The 14,371-nt window shown below is 35.0% G+C and overlaps 1 protein-coding gene across 1 annotated transcript; it reads right to left on the bottom strand.

Annotated features, from left to right (window-relative positions):
* Positions 1-7,284: 7,284 nt before the first annotated feature.
* Positions 7,285-9,919, bottom strand: LOC149560143 (geraniol 8-hydroxylase-like). The gene is made up of 2 exons (XM_089824533.1): positions 8,741-9,919; positions 7,285-8,158 (listed from the first exon to the last, which is right to left on the bottom strand). Exons 1-2 carry the CDS (start codon positions 9,641-9,643, stop codon positions 7,541-7,543), a joined length of 1,521 nt encoding a protein of 506 aa, XP_089680659.1. The 5' UTR covers positions 9,644-9,919; the 3' UTR covers positions 7,285-7,540.
* Positions 9,920-14,371: the final 4,452 nt, after the last annotated feature.

Genomic DNA, 14,371 nt, shown 5'->3' on the forward strand with positions numbered 1-14,371 from the left:
TAAATTTTTCCTCTCTGCAGTACATTGCAATAAATAATAACTGACACATTCATGATTTTCAGGCTTAACAATCACTGCAAAGACATCTCCTGCATAACAAGTATACATGAATGCATGTGTACAATATATATAAGACAGTTGAAATCGATAATTAAGTAAAAAGTTGAGATTAATTTTTATGATACTCACCCACTTTTACCAATCTAGAGATATGATTATAATCATCAGAAATCAATGGGATATCATCAAAATTTTCATCTTCTTCATTAAATGTATCGGTAACATCAAGTGGTACCAAAATCCATGCACCTGTATATCCATGTGTTTGATTGATGCATTCTTCATAGTTTTCATCAATGCAACTATCACAAAAACATGAGTATTCTCTTGTCTCCAATGTCCAATTGCAATTATTTGTACTCATGACTGAATGTAAGGAACGTGTCTTTTCTATCCTCTTGCAACCATGCATGTTTTTTCTATTGACACCTGAAAGTTCGTTAAATTGAAAATATAGAAAAATTAAATTTAAGCTTCAACGAATTCAAAAATAAAACTTAACAATAAAATTTTATAATTTAATTGTGCATAAAAGTTAAACAGACGTACACATCCATACCTGTTATCTCCCAGAAGACTCTATATGGTGTCTGTCAACTCATTATTGATTATGTCTTGACCTCATCTAATGAAAAATGAGTCTTACACCATTCAACAACATCATGTGCATCATTTACATGAACTCCCTGATAATTCATTTGATACTTTCGTAAAGCATGTTTGATGCAAGCTCCAACACCATCATGTTCACCTTTTCCATGGCCACTCTCAAAGAAATTCCATATGTGTTTTATATTCTCATTGCGATGATATCTACAAAATGCATAAAATGGTCTAGATGATTTAAACTGCGTGGCACATCCATCAGACCAAACATAATGTTTATCAACATTTATGTTTCTTTCTTTCAAATAAGAAAAGAAAATATTGAAGCAATGTTCTACATAGTGAATGTCATGTTCTTTATCATCACTTATATAAAAATGATATTCCTTTATAATTACTGGTGCTTGAACTGTACTCTGAACACCATCCAAATCTAACTGTGCATGTCTACAAAAAACATGTACCATAATAGTGACCTGCTTATTAAAGTAATAATCTGATTGAATTGCTTTCTGATGAACAAATGAATAGTTCTCTGCAAAATCAACAACTAATACAATTGTTCCAAGTGGAAAATTATCTCTTAGAGTTTGAAACTGTTGTGCTTGCCACTTTGCAAAAAATGCATGACAAATATAAGGTTGAATCAATTTCCTAAATTTGTCCATAAATGTTAGAACAGGCAACTCCTCTTCAACATATTCCAACCTTTTTGTTTCTTTCCCCAACTTTGTTTCATTCTTGACATACTTGTAACTTTTGCAATTCAATATTTTTGTTACATCAATATTTTCAGTTTTCAAAGGAAATAGAGCCAATTCACCACATGTTTCACATAATCCTTTGATGCAATTTATTTTACTAGTTGGATCATCTATGTTGTCACACAAAATGGATGATATAAACTCACTTCTCCTACTAGGAGGAGCAGCATGAAAACCATATGTGTCTTCTATAAACTTTCAAAATACCTGATAGTGGAGATCAAACTCAATATGATGACGACAACAACAAGTTTCAAACACTTTGTTTGACCTCACAAAGTATGGCTTCAATTTTTCAAACAATGTTTGCCCAACTTTTACATTAGGATGTTCATTACAAAACGACACATACAACTCATGCTGTGTTGTGTCCAACCAATGTTTTGTATGATGTTCATATTGACTAGGTGCAATCTTATGCATGATAACATCTCTACTATTTGATGAAGGACGAGTGTTATCAATCCAAAATGATATGACTAAACTTTTTAATAACTCTTCAATTCTATCAGAACGAGGTGCTCTACACATGATTGCCCAGTTGCCCTCCATAGTACTGTCATCCACAATTAATCTTCTCTTAACATATTGTCTCATTGTTTTCCTACTAAAACCCATTTCAGATGAAATTGAAGATATTTGTCTATTTTGAGACATATTTTTACTCACAACAGACATCAACATCACTTTTCTTGTCGGAGACTTATCTTTAGTTCGAGAGTGTTTTCCTATGTTTCTCAAACCTTGTTTAACATTTTCAATCAAATCAGTTTGGATGCTAGAAAATCTTCTCTTCTTTGATGTTGTGTTTACACCTAACAATTTCAATGCCTCTTGCAACTTTTTTTGTGTAAGAAAAAGTGAAAGCAACTGAGCTTGTTCAAGTGTTTCAGTATTATCAAATTGAGTCATAATTTCTCTTATCTTCTTCTTCATTGACCTTCTCTTAGACAAACTTAATGGTTGAAAACTAGTTGCAAGTTTTCTCAATTTATCTACATCCATTTTAAGTAAATGATCTAAATTCTTATGAGAAATACCATACTTTACAGCTTGGACAATATTTAAGAGTTCATCCATACCAGTTCCTGCCCCTGATCTCGACCCTTCTCTGATTTTTGTTACTAGAATTTCTACAGTGACTATCTTGAGCCTTCTCCAACATCCATTGTTTGAGATTCAACAGGGAAAGATTTTGACCCTTCTCCGACTTCTGTTATTTGAACCTTTGTAGGGACTGATCTTGAACCTTCTTCAACATTCATTGTTCGAGATTTCGTAGGAAGTGTTCTTGACCTCTCTCCCATACGCACTACTTCTACTTCTGTTGAGCCTTCTTCAATATTTCCTTCACCTTGTTTAATTTGATGATAACGTGCCACAGTCTTCTGAATATTTCGTTGTTCTGCTTCATCAGATCTTTTTCTTGCATATTTGTTTTTCCTTCCTTTCTTGTTTCCCATTATAAAATTAAAAAAAAAAAAAATTTATCCCTTGCCTCAAGATAAATTTTGTGCAATAACCAGATAAAAAAACCACTATATAGATTTATCTGTCGTTGTTGGTACTTTTAAATTGTTTGACAGAAATCAATAGAATGCAGTCATCTGCAACAAAGCATAAATATTCTTCATTATAATATGACTAAAATCTATGAGTCACAAACATTCTTCAAGAATAAACATTATAATAAATATTCTTCAAGAATAAATTGCTACATAATGTTAGAAATCCCCTCTTTCGTTTGTAGCTCTCATGTCCTTCTTTCTTCTCCAAATGATGTAGCTCCAAATGATGTGAGTCCTAAAATCAAGTCTTCACGTACTTTTAGGATATTTAGGAATTGGTGGTATCTCGTCAAACAAGGGATTAACATTGATGTGTTCAAATGTACCTTAGATGATTTTGATGGTTGATTCTTGATGAGACCATTATTGCATTTGATAACTCCAAAGGTTGTGTCCTAGTGAGTGCTGGCATGATACCTTAGAATGCAGATGCAGTGGAGGGAAACTTAAATGAACTTTATGCCTCTCAAGTAAACATACCTAGACTACCAATTGCACACTTGAAGTGTACAGTTGATAAAAAAGGTTGTAGTTGGTAAAATAGAGTTGCAGGGTGCCTAAAATGCAAATTTTGAGTGTTTTGAATAATTTAGAGTGTTTCCTAAGGTTTTGGGAAGCAATGCAAGGTGTGGAAGTGTAGATTAGGGTTCTTGAACTTAGAATGAAACACCTAATTACCAAGTGCATCATAAAACTATCAACTACGCCCTGAAACTACCAACTTCACCCATGAAGTGTGCAGTTGGTAAAATAGGGTTGCAGTTGGTAAAAGAGGTCAAAACTTGATAATTAAGGTGTGGGTATGCAAGATATGAGTGTTTTTGAGATTTTTAAGTGTTTAGAGATGTTATGCAATGTGAGGAAATGCTAAATGACATAGGGTTTTGATATGCAAAGTGTAAATGTCCTAGGGATGTTATGCAAGTGCAAATGCAAGGTGTCGTTTTGAAGGTATGCAAGATGAAGAATATGATATGCAAAATGAAAGTTAGAGTTATGTTTTGGACTTGGTAAAGATGCTAAAGGTAGATGTACACAAAGTGGACTATGCAAGGGATGGTTTCCTAGGGTTGATAATGATGTTTAGGCAATGTAAAATGAGGATAGGTGATCAAGAAGACAAGTTGGTTGATGGACAATTTGATAGGGTTTGATAGTGAAAATGATGCTAGGGTTTGCACAATGCAATATGAGGGGGATATACCACTAGGGTAAGTCAAAAATGACATTTAGGAATATGATTATGCTAATGATAGAGGTATACATAAGGTTTTTTAAACTTAGGTGAAATCTTGACAAGGTTTTGACAATGTTTGATGTTTTGACAAGGTTTTGCAAGTTTCCAAGGTGTAAATTTGAATGTTAGCTTTTATCTTGATTATGTTTTACATGCACGCAAGACAGATTAAGACAAGAATAACTATTGTTAAAAGTGAACAATCACACCACAACCTAGGCTTTAGGACTATATCCACTGAATTCCTACTTGAATCAAAGTTCAACGACGCTTATCCAAAGCGGACAACTTAGGACCTTGGCACCATAGGCTCCCCCTTACAGCGCACTCACTTCTCGAGGCTACCAAGATCCACGTCTCAAGGGGCATGACTTCCCAAGGGATTGTTGTCTCTACTAAGGACCGCAAGAATGTAGGATGTCTTCACGGGCATGGTTGACCCCTTGAGCCAGTGGATAGAAAGGATTTTGGCCACTAAAACATGGTTTTTAGTAAGGGCATTCCGTTCAACAAGTGAGTGATAAACTTCCTCAGAATGTCTCCCAGCCCCAAGAACCGGGGTTTGACGCACCATAAGGGTACTGGAGGAGAGCTATCACTTAGCAATACCGCTGACACGGCTTTCACCGTAATCGAGTTTTATATAGCGGCTAGAACGTTGACTTGGCTTTTGGCCTGTTACCGCTCTGAGGTCATCCCCTGACATACCCAATATCGAGTATCTTGGTCCAAGGCAGGACTCCTATAAAAGTTACATGGATTTCTCTTGTACACCCAAGATCCACGAATGGCGAGGGGAGAGGATACATCCAATGCAACTCTTACGGATTTAAACACTATAGACACACCAGACAGAAAATAAAAAGTTCATTTTAAGCACCAAATGAACTATTATTTAATCTAATAAATCCACACACATGGTTTTGACAAACACACAATGGTCTTCGACAACATCCTGCAAAACAAGCATTAGTTGTTTGTTACGATCATGTCTTTATTCCACGATTGCTGCATGCTGCAAGGAGACCATTAGTAATACAATAAGAATATACAATTTTTAACACCATTAATATGTTACTAATTTTTAATTTAACTTCAATGCATCTGTCAAACAATTTCACTAATGAATGAAAGAAAGAAATAATTTAAATGTACAATATTTTTACCAAATTGATGCTTTCGATTTTGCAAATTAAATTCATGGCAAAGACAAACAATGCACGTAGGTCAGGTTGGTGGTAAATAGTTATACAAATGGCAAATAAAAAGACAAATGACAACTTTTTCGATTTTTTTGGGGTGTTCGCACGAACATGTTGAATTACATATGTTCAGGCAAACATGTTTCCAAACTTTTTTCGACAGCCGCAAATTTTTATGATGCATGTTCGTGCAAATGTACGTTCGCACAAACATGCAAAATCACAAAAATTTTCACTTGTTTTTCAAATTTTTTTTAAAAAAAGCTCCTTTGACTTCCATAATTGCAGGAGAATGATCTCCCACTATAAAATAAAAAATGTCAAAACGTGCTGCTCGGAGCAAACTTTCCAACGAATATAATTTTAATACATAATTTAATCATTAAAACTTTCAAATATGAGTTTAACTCATTATAGGTTCATTGCCGATTGAACATCAACCGACTTTGACACCTTGGGAAAATTAGTAAACTAGGTCAATTTTTTTTTGAAAAATATGGAGGAACTGGCTTATTGAGATACCTTTCTATTAAAAAAGAAGAAGAAAAGTTTATGATAAATTGACTTCAAATTATCTGTGTCAAACGGAACATATGTCTGAATTACGGTTCATGTCACTTCAAAACTTCATAAACTATAAAATATTCAACCAAAATAAATCAAACCAAATGCATCCTTTGGATATTGATGTTACAAATCTAACGTCGAAAAAAATTACTTCATTATCATTTCTAGAAAAAAAGTTATGTGTGTCAAATGGACTGTCACTTTTTAAAATATTGAATTTTATTATGTACCACTTTTCGGAGGAGATAAAAAAAATTGACATAAATAATTTTTTTTTAGATTGAAAAATATGGTTACAAAGTAGGAACAAAGTACTCAAAATCACTAGTTAATGTCATCTTGAAATTATTTATAGTTTTGGAGGTATAGTCACTTGAACGTGACGTTTGTTGCAAAAATATTGATTTCAGTGTCAAAATTGGTCAAAAAGTGGAACCCATTATTGTGGGATCACCCTCAAAGAAGAATTTGAAATTTGATTGGAAGAATTTTAGTGTAAAAAGATTGTGTTTTCACATTGATCTAATTAGAAATTATCAAAGTAATGTAACTATTAATTGAAAATTTGAATTAATAATAATATGCTATTTATTATAGATTTTAATATTTAGACTCATCTATCGACAATTTTATAATAAATCTTTATTATCTCATTATTTTATTTATATCATAATTAGGGAGAAAGACCTAGTAGCCGCCTAGGCTAACTTCACTCTTTTGGAACTCCTAAAATGTAAGTTGGATTTTGTCGATTTCTTTGGTGCACCCCTATAGGTGAGTGAAAAACTTAAAGCTAAGGTATCGACTTTTGGGTATTCACGGATCTCTCTTTAGGGGTTGTGGAGCGCAAAATGGTCAAGAAGTGTCATTTCAAAATGCTTATATGATATCTACTATATTCATGCACCAATAGCCGCTTACTCAAAAAACACTAATACTTGTGGTTAAATGTCCAAGTAGTCTTTATGAAATGTCCCAATGGTGGTGAACAAATTGGTCAATCACCAACCAAAAAAACTTAAAAAAGTTAAAACATAATTGACTATTAGTACATATGTGATCGGCTATTAGTACAAGTATTTTCATTTTTTAAGCTCTTTTAAGAACAATAATTAAGAATATTTAGAGAAAACTATCATGATTATACCCATATTGATCTCTAGTTCTCTTCCCCTAAGTAACACTCACTTTGTAAAATAATATGCCTAAATTCATAATTGACAATATAGAATGGAAAAAACGGCCACCTTTAAACATCACACACTAAGGAAGAAATTAGGTTTGGAAAAATAAGTCAACTTTGACTATTTAACACATTTAGCCTTAATGTATGATGTTTAAGTGGTCGAGGAAAAAAACACACTTAACAGGCTCCAACCAAAAGAGTCATGGTTACATAAATTATTCAAAATAAATTTGAATCCAGAAACATTCTAAGTATCCGATGGATTGTGGAAATCTGCTCTCTACTAGAAATTTGAATGCCTGTGAGAAGACAATCAAATGTGAACATGGAGAGTCCTGTAATTTTTAACATTAAAATTTGATGCCGATTCTTGGGCTAGGAATAGCTTTAAGTGGCACAGCTTTTTGCAGAGTAATCCCAAATACCTCAGACATATCGATACCTGCCTCATTGTCCATGGGGACGGACCAATTGAAGGCTTGCACCAATGATCCCACCACCAAATGAACCATTTTGTGTGCCAGTGGAAGCCCAATGCATATCCTTCTTCCTGCCCCAAATGGTATCAGATCAAAATCCTGGCCTTTGTAATCAATATTAGATTCCAAAAACCTATCTGGATTAAAACTCAAAGGATCTCTCCACACACTAGGATCTCTCCCAATGGCCCATATGTTCACAAACACGTGGGTATTCTCCGGAACAAGGTACCCACCAATCTCACAAGGCTTATCTGCCTTTCTAGGAATGTTCAGTGGGGCTGCAGGGTGTAATCTTAACACTTCCTTCACTACTGCTCGGAGATATGGAAGATTTGCAATGTCTTCCTCATCCATTCTTCTCTCCAAACCCACGACATCATCAAGCTCTGCTTGGACTTTTTTGATCATTGCTGGTTTTCTCAGAAGTTCCGCCATTGTCCATTCGATTGTTGCTGAAGTTGTGTCAGTCCCTGCAACAAACATGTCCTGTAAAAACAAGAAAATTTCATTCAGTTTCGTGGATGAATTAATTTGATTAGAGTTCTATAGTACAATTGTCGCTGAAGAGGGCTAGCGCCGATGGTTTAAAAAGTATTAAATAGTCAAAATGGACTTAAGTTCATTGGACTTTCACACTTCATTTTTTCTTTTGGAATCAATTATCTGTTTTAGGATCAATTATATGACAGTTTTAACATCAATGTTTTGGATCATACCTATCTATCATCAGGATGCTGGAGAGCAAAGGAATTGAAAATGATGGATCAGTTTTTATCTTCTGATAGATCATGTTCAATTCTTTTGTTTTCTTGGCATCCTGATGATAGATCATGTAGTATGATCCAAATGTTGATACTATAAACTATCGCACAATCGATTCCAGAAGAAAAAATAATCAATAAAATTGACTTACTTTTTTCAAATGTGCGATGTTCAAGGACGACTGGACTAAAGCAGATCAAGAAATAGAAAATAGAGAAATCAGCATACATTCCATACTTCTCAATACATTTTCTACAGGCTGAGATTTTATACCATTTTCATTTTTTTGGAAGGAATAAGGCTTACCATCAGCATTCCTTTAATGTTCTCCAGAGTAAGTTGTGTACCATCATCTCTCAAATCCAACATTACATCCAGAAAATCCTTCACTCCATTGCTGTTGTAATGTGTATCAGTTCTCTGTGCTAGTCGCTCCTCAATAATTTTGTCAAACATGTTATCAAAACGCTGGGACAAAATCTTAGTTTTGCTATTCAGCCCCTGAAGATCAAACCTCGCCAGAAAAGGAGCAAAGTCTGATAAATTCGGAGTCCCTGACAACTTGAGGACTTCCCATACCATGTCCTTGAACGCTGCTGCTTGAGCAGAGCCCGTTTCAAACACTTTTTTGCTGTATACCATCTTACCTACAAGGCCAAGTGAAATCATGAAAACTCTTTCACCAATATTCACAACATTACCCTGTTTAGAATCCTTCAAGATGTAATCAATGGCTGTGAATACCTCCTCTCTTCTCAAATGCTGCAGGGCATCCAGCCTTTTGGGACTAAATATCTCTGTGGTGCAGATCTTTCTAAGCAAGCGCCAACGAGGGCCATAAGGACTCCATACAAGAGTTGTGCCTTGGTATGCAAATGCTCTCACAGCTGTATTGATTGGCCTGCTTGAGAAGCTCTGGTCGTTGCTCTTGAGCACTTCTTTTGCAATGGATGAAGATGAAACAACCAGAGTTGGCTGTTTGCCAAGGTTGATTGTCATGAGAGGCCCATATTTCTTTGCAAGGAGGGAAAGAGATTGGTGGGGTTTGTCCCCAAGCTGAAGTAGGTTTCCAATGATGGGCCATCCAGGAGGACCTGGAGGTAATGCTAATGACAAATTCTTCTTCTTCTTCAAGAAACTGATAACTATCAGCAAGAGAATTCCTGCAGCTACAGAATAAACTGATGGAGCAAAATAGATTGAATCCATGCCGAACTTTTAGAAAGAGATCAAATGGGCGGGTGGGCAAGAAATCTTTCAATGATTGCAATGAATTTTGGCATCAAGAAATCATTCAATGAACCTGTTTTCAAATGGGTGTGTGACAAAAACAAATATTTCAATGAATGAAATAAATTTTTGCATCAAAAAACCATTCAATGAACTCGGTATAACATGAGTACATTGAACGAGCTTAAATGCTCAACTGACTGTGAGGGCAAGAAATCATTAAATCAAATTTTCAGCCGAAGATTGCAATTGGTGGGGTATATCATTGTCTGAATGCATATATGAACAATTTAATTTAGGATTCACGCACTAATGAGACTTTCACCTAACCTTCTTTCATCTGAATTTCTTGAGGTGTAGTTGATATACCTAAATTTCAACAAGTCGAAGGTATGTGCAGAGTGATATAGTTGCTGGCAACGTGAAACGCTCCAAAATTGAAATTGTTATGAACTCCCAACTAATATTGAATAATATTACCTCCCTTTTAAGTCTTTCCACAATTAAAGCGTGCATGAGCTACCACCTAATCTTCAATGGTCTCGGTCCTTGGTTTTAGTACTTTTGTATAACTTTTTGCCCTTTCTAATGATAGATCATTGGGCGTAATCCCAAAGATCCACTGAAAAATATGCCATTTAATTCAGAAAGTGGTCATCAATATTCATAGGCTATGTTATGCACTATTAATTTCTTATTATTAATTAAAAATAAATATTATTAATTAATATTCTATAGATTTCATGTATATTTTAAGTGTTGTAAGCTTAAAAACAAGGTTAATCATTTGTTTTTATATATGTTTTTATAGTTTCAATATAATTTAAACAATTAAGTATGCATGATCTATTAATTACTATTCAATGCTATTATATATTTGTATTATCTTTTATATAAGTAGATCTCTAGTAAAAAAATTGAATTTACCAAATGATAAATTTTCTCTGTATGGTGACAATGCAAAATATCTTAGGTCTAAAAATACATGTAAGAAATAACTAATATTCAATGTTCTTATAGAAGTTAGAGGATAAGACCTAATAGTTGAGCACCTTAACTATGTGTTATGCAAAATCTTTTGTGGAGAATTTGAAACACACTATTTTTTTTTTTACAATGGCTTAATTGACAAGTTTTACAACATCAAATATGATGCCACATTAGCATCTTTATTTGTCAAGGTGTCCAAAATAGTCGAAAAAAGGTGAGACAATTGGTCATTGAAAAAGGATACCCATGCTTGTGCAATCATGTGACATCGAATGATTGGTTGATTTTGAGAATAACATTAAAGTCACAATTTTTGGTTTAATATTGTAACAAATATTAGACATTAATTTAACAAGTATGAGTATTAAATCAACAAGTACTATCACACACTTAGGAGTATATCCTATCTCCTACTATTTCAATTAGGTATATTTATTAGTTTGTTAAATTTTGCATCTAGAAATCAATTATATACTATAATTCTTCATGACTGAAGTTTATATTTATCTTTATCTTTGAAATTATTTTTAATGTTTGATGCAATGTTGTTAAATTACTAGATATTAACTTAACAACTACTATCGCAAATGTTAAAACACACCAATAATCAATTGTGTACTAAATTTTTTTATCACCAAAGTTTATGTTTATCCTCATAATGAGCTCATACATATTTTCTTTTATAAAAAAGACATCATAAAATAGTATTTCTATGACTCAATTTGTTGAATGATTGGAAATCTTATTAGAAACTTTGCAAGATGAAGAGGAGAAAGTAGCTATAATAGTGCACATGATCTATAAACTAGGAGGGAAATGATTATTTGTTGAATTATTGAAAATCAGGAGAAAGTAGCTATAATAGTACATATGATCTATAAACTAGGAGGGAAATGACTATTATGATGATCATAATTAAAAATAAGTATTTTTAAAAGTGAGAGAATATAAACGTGATTTTAGTTTTAAAAGAGATAAACTTATTGAATAAAATAGTCTTGCAAACATATATAGTAGAAACCACCTATATGTTTTTGAAAGATATAAAAACAAGTTTTAAAGAGATGCTTGTTAGCCACATTTATAGTCACCAATTCACTTTTGAATTTAATTTTTCTCTCAAGCGCGTCCACTTACCTTGTCGCATGAGAAACTTAACGCCCTTGAAGTGCCCAGCCAAAGCCTTAAAACGGCACGGTCAGCCCTTTTTCCCCCATTCCGAACCACTTTGAACTACTTTGAACAATAGCTCAAAATAGTTCAAAGTAGCTCAAAGCGGTTCGATGCGATTTTTATTACTAACGCTTTCCTTGCGCAGGTAATGTATCTCACTCGGTGGTTTGTTCTTCTGAAGCACTTTGAAACACTTTGAACCTCAGTTCAAAGTAGTTCAAAGTAGTTCAAGACTCACGTAATGATCACTTTCAAGCGTGAAAAGACAACGTGCCGCCTTTCACTCGTGATCCTGTCAGATGAGCGTGGTCTAAAGGATGTTCCTATTTCCAAGGAAGATAATCATTGTAAATCGTGCTGAAGATCTTCAAGCCGTCAAAAGGACTCAATTTGATTAATGCTGAAGCGTCCGAAAAATGAAAGAATTTAATGCGGAGCTCATGCAAAGGGTTTTCAAGCATGCGAAAGCTGGCGGAGGTGATGTCAAAGTAGTGGGTAATTATTATCTCGTACCCTCGCACAAAGTTACTGCTTTCTTTTAAAACTCAGGTAATTACCTCCAAAGTCTATTATCACGCGAGAAGCTGGTATAGATGGGGAGCTGTTAAGGAAATAGGAGAGATTTTCTAGGTTTTCAGCAAAGAACAGGTGACAATTTGACAATCTTGTTTGCTCTGCAACTATATTTGTTTCCAGATTTGTCTGTTTAGTCTCTACATTTTTTTAGATTATCATGAGGATGGTCTTGCATTTTTTGGATAATAATTCTGGTTTGGAATGCAAGAGACCAGTTATATGTGACACTGATCTACGAGGGGTAAAGATAGAAAGCCTGCAGACCAAGTTCTTAGAATATTCTAATGGAAATAATGGGTGCATGGAAGTGTTAACCAGTGGGTTGATAGAGGCCGCAGCGTTCCCCCCATCATTTGTAAGCCTTGAACTTTTGTAGTTGTGCATAGATCACTATGATGCGAGGAGCAAAAGTATTTTGAGCAAAGATGGCACCCCTGTTCTTTCCATTTCGAGAGAAACTGTTGCCTCTGTCCTGCATCTAACGACTAATACTTTTGCAGTGTTTTCACCTACCTAAGCCTTGGCTGAATACCAAGCAAATCCTAATACATTTCAAAATACCTTAGCCAGGAAATGGACTGAAGTCAATTATGGGGGTGGGTCTAGGCTGCCGAAAGTCATTAAAAAAGATCACATGCAACCTCACATTCATGACTTGGTCGTAATGTTGCATCGTGTGAAGGGTTCAACAGATGTTTCTCTCTTTGAGGAATGGATGTTTAGATATATAGAAATTGTTTTGCAGGGTGAGCAATGGATGGATTGGGCAGAAATCATTGCTACCTCTCTGAGGATGCAATTGAGGCATGCCAAAGAGTTCCGTGAAGATTTCTACATGGCCTCCTATCTGACCTATTGTATTGCATGTACTTGCGACCTCAACCCTTTGCCTCATGGTACTTGGAATGAAGAAATGTGTGTGTTTCAGTATTGCCCTCTATTGCAGAGAGATAATGTCTTAGAAGATTTTCGCAAGGTTCATGATGTGCTTCTGGATAATGTCCATATGTCTTTGAAAAAGACGAAGATGCCAAGGCTCTCCACAGAAGCTCAAAAGTTAGTCCTGCAATATGGGAGCTTCTATATACAGTTTCCTAGGTTCACATACTTAAGAGTTGGAGGTTTTGAAGAAGAACCTGTGAAGTTACCTAGGTACGCCCCGGATTGTTTCATTTTGGCCAAATTGTGCAGACAACTCTTTTCTATTGTGAAAGACAATCTGCCAAAACAGAACTGGAGGTTACTTTTTCCCATTGAATTGAGTTCATTTGTCTGCAACAGCATGGATGATGCTTCCATCATTGGGAGCAATTTACTAGGGTTCAATTTCAGTTTCTATCGCGGAAGGAGGGATTTTGATAGTAAAGGCTATGCAACTGAGACTCTTGGCCTAGAAATGCGTCCTCCGACGGTTTCATATTTAGAAGATATTTGGGAAAATTGCAGAAATAAAGAAGAAGTGTTGCAGAAAGATCATACCAGGCTGACCCTTCAACAAATTAAAGCTTTCAAATTGAAGTTCAATGTAGAAGGGATAATGGATGATGGCCTTAGTTTGATTGAACCTGGCTGGAAAGAGTCAGACGAAGCAAGGTTCTTGGCAGTAGACTGGTTCAAAGAAGAGGAAGATGAAATTAATAGAAGAATCAGACTCATCCTTACCTATAGGGATGATTGGTTGCAACAAAGAGCTAACAGGAGTATCAGAGAGCCTCCTGTTGAAGTAACTTCTTCTCCTGAATTTTTTCAATCTAACATTTCCTCTCCCCCTGTTGCAGGTGACACAGTCATTCAAACAAAGAAAGAAAAATCTTATCTCCAGCCACAAACAACGGCCCCTAGGACAAGATCTCGCTCCAGATTCAAAACTCTAGAACGGGTCGAGGATTGAAAGACTGAAATGGCATCTCAAGGCCCAGACTCAGGTGAGGAATTGGAGCCATCTGATAGTGGAGGTGGAGATGTCCA

This window comes from Cupressus sempervirens, chromosome 4 (assembly GCF_028749045.1).
Source record: "Cupressus sempervirens isolate cs-2001-9-10 chromosome 4, ASM2874904v1, whole genome shotgun sequence".
Taxonomy (NCBI): Eukaryota; Viridiplantae; Streptophyta; class Pinopsida; order Cupressales; family Cupressaceae; genus Cupressus; species Cupressus sempervirens.

Excerpts from the sequence above, each read along its gene's own strand:
- LOC149560143 (XM_089824533.1), bottom strand. The coding sequence starts at position 9,643 with ATGGATTCAATCTATTTTGCTCCATCAGTTTATTCTGTAGCTGCAGGA. Across the intron at positions 8,159-8,740 it reads ACATTAAAGGAATGCTGATG|GACATGTTTGTTGCAGGGAC; the intron begins GTAAGCCTTATT and ends TTGTTTTTACAG.